The sequence below is a fragment of the Lepisosteus oculatus genome, chromosome 11 (assembly GCF_040954835.1).
Source record: "Lepisosteus oculatus isolate fLepOcu1 chromosome 11, fLepOcu1.hap2, whole genome shotgun sequence".
Classification (NCBI taxonomy): Eukaryota; Metazoa; Chordata; class Actinopteri; order Semionotiformes; family Lepisosteidae; genus Lepisosteus; species Lepisosteus oculatus.
In genome coordinates, this window is record NC_090706.1 from 16,998,440 (window position 1) to 17,014,790 (window position 16,351).

Here is a 16,351-nt window from a genome sequence, read left to right on the forward strand (position 1 = left end):
TCCATCTTTAGCCATAATTTACTCAGGTCCAGCCTAACCATAGAAGAAATGTAAAATACATTTAACTTACCAAAACGTCTGCTTTAATTTAAAACTATTTTCATGCTTTTAAAAACCCTCAGTGGAGTTCAGCCTTTAAGAGTTATAATATATCTGAATTGTTGGTCTTTGCTCTTATTATTTTATGATGACTTTTTTGGAGGGAGCTCTGCATAGGTAGTTAAATGCTGGAAGGAGGAAGGTATTAGGAGGATTAGAGTCGCACAGACTGATTGGATAAACACATGAGCGCGCTGGGAAACCAAGCCACAGAAAATAAATTTAAAAAATAAAGAGGGGATAGAAAAAAAGAAAACAAGCACTGCATGTTTTTTTTGTAACTACTGGCTTCTCCGTCCAAAAACCACAGATAAAATCTACCGCAAATAAGGCACACATTTTTGTAATTCATTGTCATGTTGGTTTTAAAGCTGGAGCTCTGTGATAAAACCGTCATAGGAATCCTCGACCCTCCCCCTCCTCCCACACCCAGGCCCTTGAATTCTCTTTACTGTACTGTGTGCCTTCATCTCCGATCGCTCCTCTCCCTCTCCTCCAGCTCATCTGCAGTACAAATACGACTAAGACTACACACCAAATCTACACAAGGGAAAGAAACCTGGTCGTGTCATGGAAATTGCCGTTTCCCTTATCCCTCTCCCCAATAACTATGATTTAAAGAAAATAACGGTATCCTCTTACAAATGTATACTTTGTATGCAAGAAAAAAAACACGACAAAATATTTTATTCACATGGCTTCTCTTTCCCTCCATAGAACAAGGAATATATGCCATCCAACGACCAGAGACTACACATCAGCTTGGTAAAATTTAGATGATGAAGAAACCTAATAAGGATTTTTTATAGGGATTAGTCATATTAGACTGCAGCTTCAATGTAATGAACTCACAACACACAACAGCAGTGGCATTTTCTGTTCTGTGCTTGTCCCAGCTCTGTCATCACAACATCAGGGCTGGCTCTGTCAATAAAAAGATAAGCTACAATTCTCATCACTGTTTCAACCAGTGGTGAAAGTCCTGACTGTAGAAGTGGAACTGGAAGCAGAAGCAGCGACAGTATGCGCAGTACGAGCAAAGGCTGTACTAGTGCTTCATCAGGAACGTCCCAGCAGCAGTAGTAACTAGAGGTGGTGCCAGTGAGGGCAGCAGTACTAGTATAAAATGAAATGCTCCTGCAGCTGCTGGGAATCTTGTCTGTAAGCACGTTCTCCTGTGCTGCGGAGACAGATTGCCGTTCTCCATCAGATGGCCCACACCAGCGGCCGAGACCATCCGGTTCCCCGGCGCACCACTCCGGCTGCGGCCCCCGGTGCGCCCCCGGAGCAGGGAGCCGGCTAGTGCACACAGCCTGCCGCCAGCCGGCCTGTCCCGCCCCTGCAGCCCAGTGCACTCGCGCCCAGACGGGGCACGCACGGATACCATGTGGCATCAGGGAGAGGGCTCCATGTGCGTGCATGCACACGTCTGTGTGTGGAGGGGGGGGGGGCATACGTGCCACATGGCGTTCGTTCGTTCTTTGTCACATGCTAACACACACAGACACTTCGAGAGCACTTCACAGCTAACAGCCACACAAAGGAACTTTCCGAATTCACAAACACAGACACAGATTTCTTTGTGTCATGTTTTAGCTGATCGCTAATGCACTTACGTTAATCATAACAGGAAATGTTTTAAAATATTTTTTAAAACAAGGAGGGTTAAGACCTCTATTGTTCATCAAAGCCATTTAAACCAAATTTGAATTGATCTTTTAGAAATGAATTTTAGAAGCACTGTGCATGTTACTCTCACACTTGCATGTCTGAGTACAGATACTACGGCACGCTGCGCCCACACGGTGGGCCCTGGTCGTTTGTCCCGTCTTTACATCCAAAGAATTTGTGTGCCTACCCTTAGAAATGTCTGAGGGACACTTAAAAGCTCAAAATAAATATACACTGTGCTTTGGCTCTAATATTCTTTGAGCTTGAGGGTGCTGTTGAGGCCCTAAACCTCCATCTAACACTCCACGCTCCTCACTAACACCACAACATTTTCTGCCACTGTGAAGAATATGATCCCTCATACACCAGTACAGAGTTGTTTCCCAAAACAGAAAGGGCAGATTCCTTTTTTATAAAAAAAAGAAGCTGTGAGGAAAAGATTAATTTAAAATGACACACCCCTTTGATTCTGCGAACCTCCTACACTTTCATAACTCTTTATTAACGAATTAACAGGTCAGGACAGGCTAACAGGAGAAACTGCTTGGTCGCTGTCAGCACTATATATTAATAAAGCACAGTCAATAAAGGCCTTGTCTGACTGTATACATCTAGAAAACCTCTACACTGTTCATGCACGTGGCAGTAATCCCAAAGACATCTGAGTTTATTTAAGCATTATTTAAGTAAACTTTTCCAATAAACTGCTGCAAGCAGGGCAATAGGCAGCATGTTGCCAGAACAGCCTCCAAGATGTACAACACTTGGGTACAACTGGAAAAACTCTGAATCCCTCAATTTCTGTCTTTGGCAGTGGCACCTGCAATTCGGCAATTTTCCCCGAAGACGTGCCTGATTAATCGCCCTCCAGACACCTGCAGAGGGGACCACTCTACAGCACAGTGATTCCTGCAAGATGCACGACTGCACAACTCCGCGCCTGACCGGTTTCCTCCAGCTGCTGTGATGTGCCGACGTGCCGCGAGGCGGGACTGACGCGAGGGAAATTGGCTGAACAGGGGTCCAGAGGGCCACACCTCATTAGCCACTGAGTAATGTAAACTGAGAGTCATGGCACAAGCTCCCGGCGCCATGGCTGACGATCTAGTACAAGATGAGAGATGGGGAGGGGGTGGCTTGGAGGAAAACTACTTTTGACGATGTCTCTGAGGGGAAGTGGTTTCTTCCCCATTCACCTTCTGCCACTAAAACAGCCTCTGTGTTTTAGGGAGTCACTACGGCCTGTAGTTGAGGTCCCGAACCTGCTGAGGTCAGAAGCTCAGCAAAATCCACCAATTAAGGCTGCCAGGGAAAAGAACAAGTATCTGGGTTGACAGCGATTTCCCAGGATGAGCGCTGTGCTCAATAGCTCAGTAACAGCTGCTGGTCAGGTTAACAGGCTGTGGAGAGGCCTGGTAATTGGGTGCAGGGGTGGCTGTTTGCCCATTGGCCAGAGAGAGTGTTAATATATTGCATTTATGATGGAAAGGTGCTGGCCACAGTTTCAGATGGCTGAAACGTCTGCATTTGTGTATTGCTGTAGCTATCAGATACCGTCCTTCCCAAAGTAGACGGAGTATTTAGCTGTTAACATCACAGACTGGCCCGTAACTCCCTGAATGAAAGCAGCTGCACTCTGTAGCCAGGGAGTCACAGTCACAACAACAAACAGGCACAGCTATGCCAACTGGGGCTGTCCTGGAAGCACCCTGGACAACACCCAGGCAAGGTATGCTGGGTGACTCTGTTACTATGGAAACAGCAGTAACAAGGACCAATGGACAAGCAAGGGGGGGCAACCCGGGATCTAATGCAGTGGTACTGGTATCTTAAACCAGTCATTACCATAGCTCTAATCAGAGACATCGTCTACAGTTAATAGGGAGTTTCGACTGAACTGCAGGAAAGAAAGGCACAGGAATCTTGACAAATTTAGCAGATGATGCAAAATGTGCAAGTAGGTAAGATGATAAAGAACAAGTTATGTTGCAATGCCTCTCTCATATAGTAATGCATTATTTGATCTGAACTACTTTCCCTTCCTTAAACAAACATTGCTGTGCAAAAGGCTTTAGCCTTTTATCTTCTTCTGCTCTTTTCACTCAGTCCTGCCTTCTTCTGTCATCATGCAAAAACACAGCTTCAAACTGGTTGCTCATCCCAGTTGATCTGGAGTTGAAGACCGTGATCAATATGAATGTAAGATGGTTACAAGACAAGCCTGGTTTCTTCTGTCCCACTGCAACTTTTATTAGTAAAAGGTGTAAGCACAGCAGAAAATGCTAATGGAGGCCTTAAATACATTGATGATGCTCATAATCATAATAATAATATATTGTTACTTGGCTGGGCTTAAGACTTGCTCGGTAGTGTATTTATATAGAAAATTAAAATGTTTATACTCAATCAATTAATGTTTTAGTGTGATTTCTATATATTTCTCAAGGGGGTCTATGTCTGAAATGGGAGCAGAGGAATTTCAATGTTTCTGCCGCGTGTCGATATACACGGCCAAGCTTTATTTAAATGACAGCACATATCCTCATTCGGAATCACGCAGGCACCTAGCAGAAGCTGACGAAGAAGAAAAGGCTTTTTCTGCTGTGAGCGCCCACATGTGGACTAACATCTGCATCAAGCGCAGCAGGGAGACAGGAGGGGTTAAAGTCGACTTTACTTTTTTTTTTACCTTTGCGGGGAGTCCTGTTTATAAGCTCTTAGTAAAACCAATATTTTAATAGCCTATAAAGCATAACATGTTTTCCACAGTAAATATCCCAAACGCCCCTGATAGAAAGGGAGCCCTTGAGGAGACCCATCGTGCCAGCGCTGTGTTAACCCCACTCCCAGGCCCAGCTCGCTCCAGGTGTCCGGGAAATAATCCGGCTGCCACAGCTCCAAGGCAGCGCGCTCCGGCAGCGCTCCGACAGGCAGCTCGCTCTGGCCCACAGCGCACAACGGCCGGGAAGGGGGGTTGGGGGGTTTGGGGGTTAAAGAAAGGTGCCTGTATTCACTGGCAAAACCAGAACTGGAGGGCGACTGAAATGCCATGCTGTGTGTGCCACGGCCACCTGGGCACCCGAACATTGCCCTAATCTGGGCAATAATGAATCTGCACAACTGGAAACAAGCAAGTGCAAGAAATAAAAAGCACACCCAGGCGTGCAAATGAGACGTCAGATCTTTCTTTATGCTGTTACTCTGTTTCTTAGATGAGCAATGCACCAGCCTAGCCGGATGTAAAGGGGAGTTCGCTTTTTACTTGAAATGCGCCGTCCCCAGTGGGCCCCCGACACCCCCGAGCCGCCCTCTGCCCTAGGGTGTACCTCTGGCCTGAAGTACCAAGTGAGCCCCAGAACCCCCTTACCTCTTGCTAAGCTCTGCCCACTGAGCTCAGGGCTGTGTCACTGCCAGCCAGGAGCCTGGAGCTCCTCCAGCGCGGGCAGACACAAATACAGCGCTGTCGCCATGCTGTCACTAAATGAAGCATATACAGTATGCATGCTTTTGGAACGAAGAAAAAAGAAATAAAGAACTACGCTTTCATAATGTTGAAATTGTTTTTTTTAGACCCAAAGTAAATTTTAGGAAAAAGAGAACTTTCAGATCTTTTAGAGTCAGTGAAGTAAAACCAAGAATGGGGGATATTATGGGGAAAGAATCACCTAATTAAAACTATAGTTCTTTTATGTCCAAGGCACTGCACTGTATTACTGGTATTCTTCATCTCCTCAATAATAGTATGGAGAAAAGAACAAGAACCATCTAAATTAACCAGACGGAAGACATCCTACTGCCCTATTCTACAGCATCACAGTACAGTAAGTGACAACTGTGCATATTAAATCCTGCAAATTTCTGAGGGTGTCTACCTTCATCAAAAGTGCTCTCTGACAGACATGGGAAAGGAATCTCTCTCCTGTAGGTCTCATAATCTAAAAAATAAAATCATGCAATTAAAACAATCCCTGGATACTTGGGTAACATTTTACAGTTTAACAGTTTCCAGGGTTGTTGTAATGAAGTGTGCATTTTAAGCCGAAGCCTGATTTTTTCGACCGAGATCTGCCAGTTGTAGGTACTGAGGGCACAGAAACATTGTTAACGACTGCAAATTCTTTCCACATTTAAAACTACCCCACTGGTTTTATACTGAGCTCATTTTCTGCCGAGCTGTCCCAAATTGCTGTGCAATATTTAAAGGCAAGGAGGAAAACTAAGCTGAAGAAAACTGTATAATAATCAGCCACTGTGTCTAGGCACCGTCCCCGATTAAGACCTATATGTTTTTTGCTTTATTAAATTGCGGAATAATTCCGCATGATTGCAATCCAAATTATGCGAAGACCAAATAAACAGTGGAAGTGCTCGTTGGCAGTGCCATACTAGATCTGCATCATTCTTGTTCTAACGAATCCTTTTGACACTTTTCATTCATTTTATGACTATGCTGCTCATATGACAATAGATCCACTCTTGTGTTACAAGCAAAAGACTTTTTCTTGCCCCCTTCATAGACATCAAAGCTGGGAGAAGCGAGTGGTGTCTTTACAAAACTGTCAGAAACAGAGGATTAAAATAAATGACGGGTTTCCGTGCCTATGCTGATTAAAGAAAAAATTCTATTTAGGCGCGTAATATGTACAAGCTTAATCATTTGCTTTTTAAAAACAACACTGACGTCAGGGAGAAAGACCATTTTTAGAACAGTCTGAGCCTCATAAAATCATTTTAAATGTTACCCAGCTAGGTAAACATATTAAGTTCATTTAATCATGTACATGCAAGAGGAGCTAATATTACCTTGACTTTTATTTTCATTAAAATAAACAAATTTTAAATCTGCCTTTGGTTATTCTGGGACTGAACTGCAGAGTGGGATCTGTAAAGTGTAAGGTACCAGCGGTAATTTCAAGTATTAGCTTATACCATACATACTGATAAGAACAGTGCGTACAGTACGTTTAACAGGTGTACAACTTAACTGAGTAAGCTCAGTTACAACTACGCAAATTGTGTTAAGTCTTATTGATAACCATTAATATCACCTTACCAATTGATGTCCCCTGTACTCTGAAGCCAAAGCAAGCTTCCAAAGAAAGCTTCCCATTGAAATATCCAATGCGATGTTTTTATAAATGCGCATAGCTATTTAAATGTTTTCTTCTAACGGGATCAATTTCAGTACAACAGCATTGCCTGCCTTGACATAACTCTTTGACGGGTTTATTCTGGAACTGCAAAAAAACCCACACGATTCCGGATCTCAGAAACGACTGCGTGGCATTGTGCTCGCTGCTTTGTCTGGATTTCTCCTACTCGTGCAGAAACGCGGGCCACAATACCGGCTCGTCTGCGAGTCAGGAGAGGAAACGCAATTCAAACAGCTGAGTCTGGCTTCTGAGGCAGCCAGCCTGGACAGAGCTTTAGCTCAGAATCAAAAGTTAAAATGCCGTTCGTCTTTAACCTAGTCTAATGAATTAGATTTACATGCTGAGACAGAAACGCCCTGATCACCTCGTTATTACTGGAACTCTTTGAAATCATTTGACGGTCAAACAGCCATGATGCACGGTGCCTGATTTCGGTGTTTACTGCATGACCCAACGGCATGAACCCAGGAAAACTGTGTGAAACGCCAACACACCACAGTTAAGGATGACAGAAATCTCGGCACAGTCGGGGCTTAGAAGGAAGACAATCTGCCTCTGCAGGACACCTGGGTGGATGTCTTCTCGCCCAGACCGGCGCCTCTCCTCTAGAGCAAACCCGACCCCCTGTTCTTCTGCACTTACGCCACTGGCACGCCTTCGGGGGCAGGGCGCCTTCTTGCTTGGCGTCTCCTAATTAAGAAGTTTGCACCAGCTAAGGCGCAAAAAGACACATTAGCACCTAGTTTTCCCGCGGGTCCCAGGGGCGGCGGCGGCAGGCGGCGCACCACCGGACTCCGCCGGCGTGACAGCTCGCGAGGCCAGAGGGCCGCCGATTGCTGCGGGCGCCCTCCTCTCCTCTCCCTGTCTTCCCGCTCCCGCAGCCGCCCCGCTTATCTTGATAAAGGGAAGAAAGACGCTCTTGAATCCTTTGCCAGACAAAACCGCAGGCTGTGAATAGGCCTTTTCATCGCCGAAGAGGGCTGCCCGCTCTACCTTATTTTCAAGTGATCTCAAATCGGAAAGAGCTGGGGGGACGCACCAGTTGCCCCATCTGGGAAAGCGCACTCGGCCCTGGTCTCCAATTTTGTAGGTGCGCATCATTAAGTGCTTAGTTGAAGATAGCTCGCTAATTGACAAAAAAAAATGATTTTTAAATTTTCGATGGCCACATTCATTCCCTAATCTGCACCATTTCCTTCATGGACTTCCTACAACTGCAAAGAAAGCAATGCCAGAGATGGAGGCAAAGACTTTAACAGGTCGAAAAGAGCAGAAGAATGTCTTTGCGCAGAGATTTTGTTCCCTTGTAATTTTGTTTTTATCAATACTACCTGCCAATAAGGAAATAAAAGCGTGTCTATTCCTCCGCTACACTTCTGAGACAAAAACTGCACTAGCACAGCTACAAATTTGTAAAAACAAACAAAAAAATCTGATTAGTTTGGATTTAATGTCTTTGCAACAGAAGAGTCTAATTTCGTCTCCTATACAACATAGCCTAGACCTCCACTATCCTTAAACAGCGTGAAAAATCATCCCGCAAGCCATTCAATTTGTGTGGGAAGAAAAAAAAAAGCTAGATGATTTTTTAGAAGGCAAAATGATTTTTTCGTGGGTTTTTCGAGTATCAGAGCAGCAGGCGAAACAGCCCGGCCCGAGTGGCCCTCTCGCGTTCACGCGCTGCCTTAGCCTCGGCCTGCTGCCTTTCGAGCACAAGCCGTTGAAACTGCGAAAACTCGTGGTTTTCACTGCTGGAAAAGAGGAAAGAAAGGACGGGGAAGACGGAGGCAGGGCTGGCAGAGGAGGCCGGGCAGTCTGAAGCGCTGGCACCTTCCGAGCGGGGCAGGGCTGCGGGTGCCAACAGCTGCCAGCTCACACACTGCGTCCATTTTCTCCTCCCTGCCTCGGCTTTCTTTTTTTTTCTCCCCCTTCGCACTGTTTTTCGTGGGTAAGGGGACTTTTTTTTGTAAGCTACATTTCTGAGGACGTGAATCTGTCGGACGTCAGGAGTAAAAAAACAAAACAAAGATGAGCCCGAGAAAAAACTCCTTGGCGAGACCGCCGCCTCACCGGCCATTAACAAAACAACATTTTGCGTTTTGGCCGCAGCAGCCTTGTGCCCTTCACGGTACAGAAGGGTTTTCGAGTGTGCCGTCTCCTTGCGGCGGGGTCCCCCCGGTGCCCCCAATCTCTGTGCCCTGACAGTTTGTGGCTCTGGTGATGGGGACTTGGCGGTCACACAAACGACTAGAAGAAGCCCTGTACTGAGAAGACACTGTCTGAAGAAAGACAATTCGCCTGCCCCCTCCTCCCTCACCAGCCCAGCTCCAGTCCCAGTCCAGTTCTTTTTATCCACTTTCATGAGGCAGTTTCCTAATTGCGAGCCTTGTTCAAGGAGAAACAGATTCACTGAAGCTCGCTTTAATGACTCACTCACTTTTGCTGTTCTGTCCGCGATCAACATAAAAATCTCTCTCCGTACTCGGGGCCGGCTCCTGCGCGGCACGGGGATGCGTGGAGATCAGAGAACCGACCTGTACGCCTTCATTTATATATTGATTAAGACAGGTAGTCAGAAAGATTTTTTTTACTTAACATGAACCTCAGAGGCCTACCTCTGTAATGTTTTTTTCCCCATATTTAATGGATTAAAAAAAAAATGTCATTGCAGATTTGTGTAGGTCTAATTTTACAGCCAATTTACATGCCCATGTTCTCCTAGCTCTTATCTGCATTTTCAAAAATTCAGCACCTGCACGATATGCAAATACAAAGAACAAGTTAGTCAGGAAGAGACTTTTATTCCGATTCCGATCGAGAGGCAAGTGATTTCCAAAATGAAAGAGGAATATTGTCTAAAGGTTAATGACAGAATACGTTTTAAAAACACATTTAAAAACTGAACCCTAGAAATAAACTTTTTTTTTCTGGCTATATTTAGCAAGTGTTTTCTTCCATCCCACACTTTCCACAAATCCTACCAAAACTCCGGACTGAGGTTTTGTACTTGCAGACAGATATGAAGATGGACAGACGGGAAGGCGGACACTCAGGGAAACTTGTGTAAAGCCCCGTCTTTAGATCTCGCCTCTTCATTAAGAAAGGAATCATCTGAATGGCCCCAGGCCCTGCCACTTCACTGGAATAATCTGTTTATCAGTCCCTCTATACAGTTCGTGTTGCAGCACAAAGGACGTCAGTGATGTGTCTGCAATTCGACAAAAGGGTGCTCTCTTCGCCCATGGAACCCATGCCAAAAAAAGAGCCCATTACCGGCACCCCCAAATCTGAATCGGCAGGTGCCTATCTCGGAGAAACACAAAGTGCATCCCCCAGGAGATCGATATACATTTTTCCCCCAAAAAAGCCTGCAAAACTACTTTTCCCACGCAGAATGTCCCGAGCTCGGGATATTTCTGCACTGGAATGAAGGACGTACCCCAACCCCACCCCACCTCGTAGGTACGAATGTCCAGCAGCCGGCAAAGATGCGGGTGCTCTCCGAAATCGAGATTTTGTCAGGTTACACCGAAACCCTTGCCACAGCCATGCCACTATCCGATTCCATCCTGATGCAGTCCCTGCCCAGTCGACTAGAGCGCTCTCAAGATGACACCCTCCTTGGCTAAGCTGTCCTGTAGCTAACGCAGCCCACAACACAAAAGGAAGAACCACCAGCCCATTATCCCCACAGACACACACAACTGCTAGCATCCCATAATCATCTGTCCTTGCGGAACCGGTGAGGACAGAAACGATCCACCATGGACAACGATTTTTATTCCAAGCAGGCTGTGAATGCGAAATCCTTTGTCGCGAACACAATCCTTCATCCTCTGCAGAGATAAAGCCAATAAGTCCTTTTTTTATTTTTTTTAAATCAAAACCTAATATAAAATCACTTCCTTTTCTTAGTCTATGCACAGGAGCACTTGAGCCGTGATTTCATAAAGCCCAGAGACACACAAGAAATGATTCTCTCCAAATCATCTTTTTTTTTAAATAAAATGTTTCCAGGACTTCGACCGTCTCATTTAGTTTAGGTTTATTTTGTTTATGAATGACTGGAATTAGCAGAGACAGTGCCTCCAGAAAGAAATGTGTCTCTCCTGTCCCTTTCTCCTCCTACTGCTCCACAAAATGTTTACAAAAATACAAAAAAGTGCTTCTATTTGCTAAAATAACAAAAAGCCAGTTATTCAGATGTTTACCAGGATAAAGAACAGAAACATTCCAAAACTGGCATCGCAAGACTGCTTAATACCATATTTACATTTTCTCTACAATCTGACATATTTAATACTTTGTTTGCAAAGAATATGTTGAGAGGATAGAAGAATATGCTCATCTAAATGGGACTGATCCATTACAGCTATGATTTAGCAAACTGTCAAAATACCGACTGGGAATAAAATATTTCTGCAAATAAAGCCTATTACTGAAGTGAATATTATTTAAGTCAATATTAATTTTCTAGACTTGTAAATTGCTCAGTGCTGAAAAATCCTACATTGTTTATTTTTCTAAATAAACCCTGTTGTCTAATCTTTGGGGGTTTGCATCAGATTTACGTTTAGATTGGAGATTTTAGCTCTCCAGTTGAATGCATGTCAGCGCCCACTGCAAGGAACCGAGATGCATTCGTGCCGTTTTGTTTATGTGCTCAACGAGATTATCGTTTGCCAGAACTGGAGACGCAGCACTTGGCAAGCTATCGGTCGGACAGTGAACACGGTTCCCTCACAGACCTCCAGCCATCTCAGCCCGAGAGAGCGCCTCCGGACACAACACCCGCCCGGAGCACAAACAGAGCAGAACTGGCTGCTCTCACGGGGGTCGGGAGAGACCAGCCCCGGACACACGCCGCTACCACAACCCATTGTCTTCACGGGACCACTGTGTGCCGTGCGGCGGTTTCTGTGTCTGTGTGTGTGTGTTTAGCCCTCGTTGCCTTTGCAAAAAGGGACCCTTTGCCAGGAACACTCTTGAAGACTTCGAGCGCACACCACTGCTCGCTCACTGGTGGAGACAGCCTTTCTGTTCCCCTGTTGGCACGCTATCTTTCCCTTTGCAGGAAATCAGGGTTTTCTGAGTTGTAGGATCTGTTTACCTACAAGGAATCGGGTCTTTCTCCCAGCCTAATGGGGGAGAAAGCAGAGGGATTGTGGGAGGGCAAGCCTTTCTCAATCCACAGGGAAGAAAGCGTTCAGTTCACTGCCTTGGAAATACAGAGCAAATTGATGAGAAATGATCAAAACTAAATAAAAACACAAGCATGAAAAGTGAGGGGCTCAGCTCTGCACCATATGAACACCTCGACTCTGCCACAGCCCGTGTGAGCCAGCAGAGGAAAACGACACCAGGGGCAACCAAACTAACCAGACTGCCAGTACCTCACACCACTTCACGTACTGGACAGTGCTGGACTGACCACTGGTCTCCGAGTGCCCAGACAAACTGCTCTTCACAGAAATGAGCAACGTTTAAAGCCCGTCGCTGGTCCTTAATGTGTCTGAAAACTGCGTTATACACCAGCACTGATAAAAAAGATACTGTATCATCAGAAGTAATAATACTTCCTACACCTGTCCTGAATTCAAATCTATAAACTCTAATTATATTTATTTCAGTGACATACTATGGCAGCTAAGATGTCAATTCCATTTTTAACTCGTCACTCTGCCCTACCAGTCAGTTACTGTGACACAAAACAGTTAAATTATCATCATTATCTGAATTCCTGCTGATGAGTACAGTGAGAACAGTGCAATGTTATTCATGCAACAGTCAATACAAACAGAAAAGGTCAATCTAAATTTGAAGAAGGAGTTTTTATTCCAACCCAGAATCCGCTTGGAAAACTGACTCTATTGCTGGACTAATCTCAAAACAAAAAACAACACAAATTACACTGGCAGTAAGAAGATTAAAAATAAACAAATTTCAAAGGTCTGAACTGTGGGTTAGATAAAAACCTGAATGCAGAAAGTAGTCAAAAGCAACGATGCCTTATTTTGTGTTCTTAACATTTATTTTTTGTGCATACGGGAAATCCTCTAAATTATAATGCAACATAAATGCACCAGTTTCAAAACTGGAATTTGCCACAAAAATGTGCCACACCCCCCCCCCCACGCAAAATGCCGATCGTTTAAAAATATTTTTTCAGGGGCAGATTAAACCTAATTAAAAACCCTGCCTGAGCACTCTGAGCCCGGCTGCCTGTACCAGGGAAGCACTTCCTTTCCCACAATTACCCATGCGAGAGCCGCGACTCTCACAGCACCGCGGAGCTCCACTTTGGGCAATCCGTTCACAGCCGCTCCAGAACAATAAACTGGAGCAGAAAAAAAATAAAACAAGAGGCTATTAACGCGTGGGCTGGAAATGGGATTTGTAAATAAATTCAGCGCTCCAGATCGTATCAGAACTTGGGAAGAAGGGGGAGATCACGATCAACAGCATTAAACCACCTGGGGCAATGCTTCTTGGGCGCGCTCTGTTGCAAGCTGGTGTTCAAGTGGCGCTGACTGGCAGTGGACCGGTCAGACCGGTGATTGAGTGTGTGTGTGTGTGTCGTGCGTGCGCGCACTGACCTGGCGTGTGGACGAAGTAGGCTAGGTAGAGGTCTAGCTCCTTGACGCTGACTCCGATGTGGTGCGGCTGGACGCAGAGGCCAGGGTTGGAGCACTGCGGGGACTTGACCAGCCGCTCGCCGTCGGTGCTCTCCAGGGGGCTGCCCTTGAACAGGATGACCATCACCAGGTCCAGGCGCCACACCTTGTCGGCCTGGCGCAGGCAGTCGATGCGCCGGATCTTGCCCTTCTGGTCGGGGTTGGACAGCACGCAGCAGGGGGGCTTCTTGCCGGTGATGGTCAAGACAAAATCCTCGCGGAACTCGGGGCGGATGTCCTTGCGCAGCTTGGCCAGCAGCCTGGACGCCCACTTCTGCTTGATCTCGGGCTTCTCGCCCAGCAGCTCGTCCTTCACCGCGCGCTCCTCGTCTTTCGACATGCGCTTCTCGTGCTTCTTGAAGTACTTGCGCTTGCGGGCCTGCAGGTTGAACCAGGTGTAGGAGAAGGCACGCACATGGGGAAGCAAGGCTTCGATGAAGGGATGGAATTCATCCTGCGGGGGGAGAGAGGTACACAAGCAGACATACGGACGGAGAGGGAGAAAGAGGTGGGGGGGGGTGGAAGACAAAAAACGAAAACAGGGTTAAGGCCGGGAGACGGAAAACAAACCTTGCAAAATCAGCGCCGATTTTACGCCGGAGCCAGAAGAACATCACAATCTATTTATGTAGTTAATTATTTCTGCATCTATGCAGATGTAAGGACACGCAGATCCGTGCCGATGTTATATTACATGAACACGGAGATAAAACCAGAGAACCTCTTTATACAACGGTATCAGAAAACAAATCTCATTACCCAAAAAGAACAAACTAGCATGTCCGTCCACCCTCAACACGCCGAATCCAAATTCTAAATATACAGAGTGCTGGGAAAGTTGACGGCAAGACATCATCGGATGTTTTAACCAATTTAAAACCACCTCTTTAGCGCGGAAACTGATTCACATTAAATGAGACAAATGGAGAAGGCAAAAAGAAAAAAGCTTTTCATTCTTCGTTAAAAATAAATGAGAAGATCGACCGTACCAAAACATTTCTGAGTCCATACAACACCAGACCCTTGCTTACCGCAGAACACAGCACCTGGCTACACTGCGATCTGTATACATGCCTACATCGCATTACACTGCCGCCGTGCCAAAATATTTTACCAGACGATTCCTTCGGCATCAACGAACCCGCAGCAGAAGAAGGGTTAATTTTTTATAAAAAATCCTACTCTATTTTTCTCCTTGCTCTTTTTGTCAGCAACTTTAGCCTCTTAGATGCTCCCTGCTTCCTTCAATAGGCAGGCTTTTTAAAAAAAAATGAAAAAGGACAAAAAATACAGAAGGACGAGATACAGACAGACTGGTAGTTACCATTTTGCACTTTCATCATAAATTCGGCACGTCGGTAGTAAAAAAAAAAATCCCGCACCCGTTCTGTTTTCCACTAACAACTACCGCTGGTTTTATTGGGAAAACCAGGGAACAGAAAAATGGGAAAAAAAAATGAGAGAGAGTGAAAGGGCAGGAAAAAAGCCCGACTCGTCCACGGCAAAAAAAAAAAAAGAGAGAGAAAGACTTGGGGTGAGGTGGGGGGGGCGAGTTTCGTAGCACCGGCAGCAGTACTGGTGGCGAACGCGGGAAAAAACAGAAATTACCCACAAAAAAAAAAGGCGTGCGGCTCGTGCACGAAAATTTAAAAAAAAAAACAGAAAAAGAAAGAAAAGAAAGAAAAAAGCACTTCTTTTCGCTTCCAAAATAAAAATAGCAAAAGTCCTTGGCAGAACAGCAAGTGATATTTGCTCAGATCTCGCGGCCTGCCTAAGAAACAGAGGAGGGGGGTGCAGATCTCAGATTGTGCAAAAAGGAGAGAAGCGAATAAATGTTGGAAAAGCGTGCGAGACCGCTGGCAAACCCGACTGCCTCTTCTTTTTCCCCCTTTTCTCTCCAACTCTCTCTATCTCTCGCTCTCTCTCCCTCTCTCTCCCTCTTTCCTTCCACGTTCTTTCCCTAACCATTGCCTGTGCCTTTGCCAACATGTGTAGGACCCACCTATTTGGCAAAGAGACGCCTCCTGCCCAGCCAATACGCTGGCTTCACGCACTGAAAAGGGAGGTGGGGGCGGTGGGGGGTGGAGAAAGAGAGAGAGAGCCCGAGAGAAAGAGAGAGAGATAGATACTCTGCTGTTCAGTCAGACCGCATGCAATTTGCCAAATCGACAAGTTCATATCTAATAAGTAAGCAAAGTCCAGAGGATATGAATTTTTTATACACATCACTCCCTCCCCACTGCTCCCTCCACCTCATCAAGCCAGCACACACACCCATTGCCCCCCCCCTCCTCTCACCATCCCCCCCCCACACACACACACATTTCCACTCGCATTATGGTATGTTGGCAGAGAGTGCCACGAGAAAAACAACCCCAAAATCCCACTAGACCCTGAAACTAACAGCTGCTCCCCTATTTAGATCAAGAACAAAAGAGGCAAACTACTCAAAAAATACACGGTTGCCTATTTTAAATATATGTTCCTGCCCACCCCCACCCTAACTTGACCGGACCCCAAACCAGTCCCACCCCCACTCCGGCTTCAGAAAACCCGGCCGGAACACGAATGGATGAGTGCGAGGAGGAAAAACGGCGGCTACAGAGCATAGCGCCGCGCTGGCAAAGACCCCCCCCGCCTGCGTGGCTAAGCGGATCCCACCTTGTGAATTACCACTAGAGAGGCTCCCAGACAGAACAGACCTCTACGTTGCTTTGTGCCCTGCACTGATCGACCGATCGATCACTCAGTCAG

The 16,351-nt window shown here is 45.9% G+C and overlaps 1 protein-coding gene across 14 annotated transcripts in view; it reads right to left on the minus strand.

The window, feature by feature from the left end:
* The window catches only part of nfixb (nuclear factor I/Xb), a 202,478-nt gene that overhangs the window by 100,329 nt on the left and 85,798 nt on the right, over positions 1 to 16,351 (minus strand). For 13 of the 14 annotated variants that reach the window (XM_069195841.1, XM_069195837.1, XM_069195842.1 and 10 more), the window contains one exon: positions 13,520 to 14,051. In XM_069195841.1, coding sequence (XP_069051942.1) covers positions 13,520 to 14,051 — 532 coding nt within the window. Of the gene's footprint in view, positions 1 to 13,519; positions 14,052 to 14,921; positions 15,563 to 16,351 lie in introns of those variants that run through there. The other variant, XM_015349042.2, reaches the window with a different exon arrangement.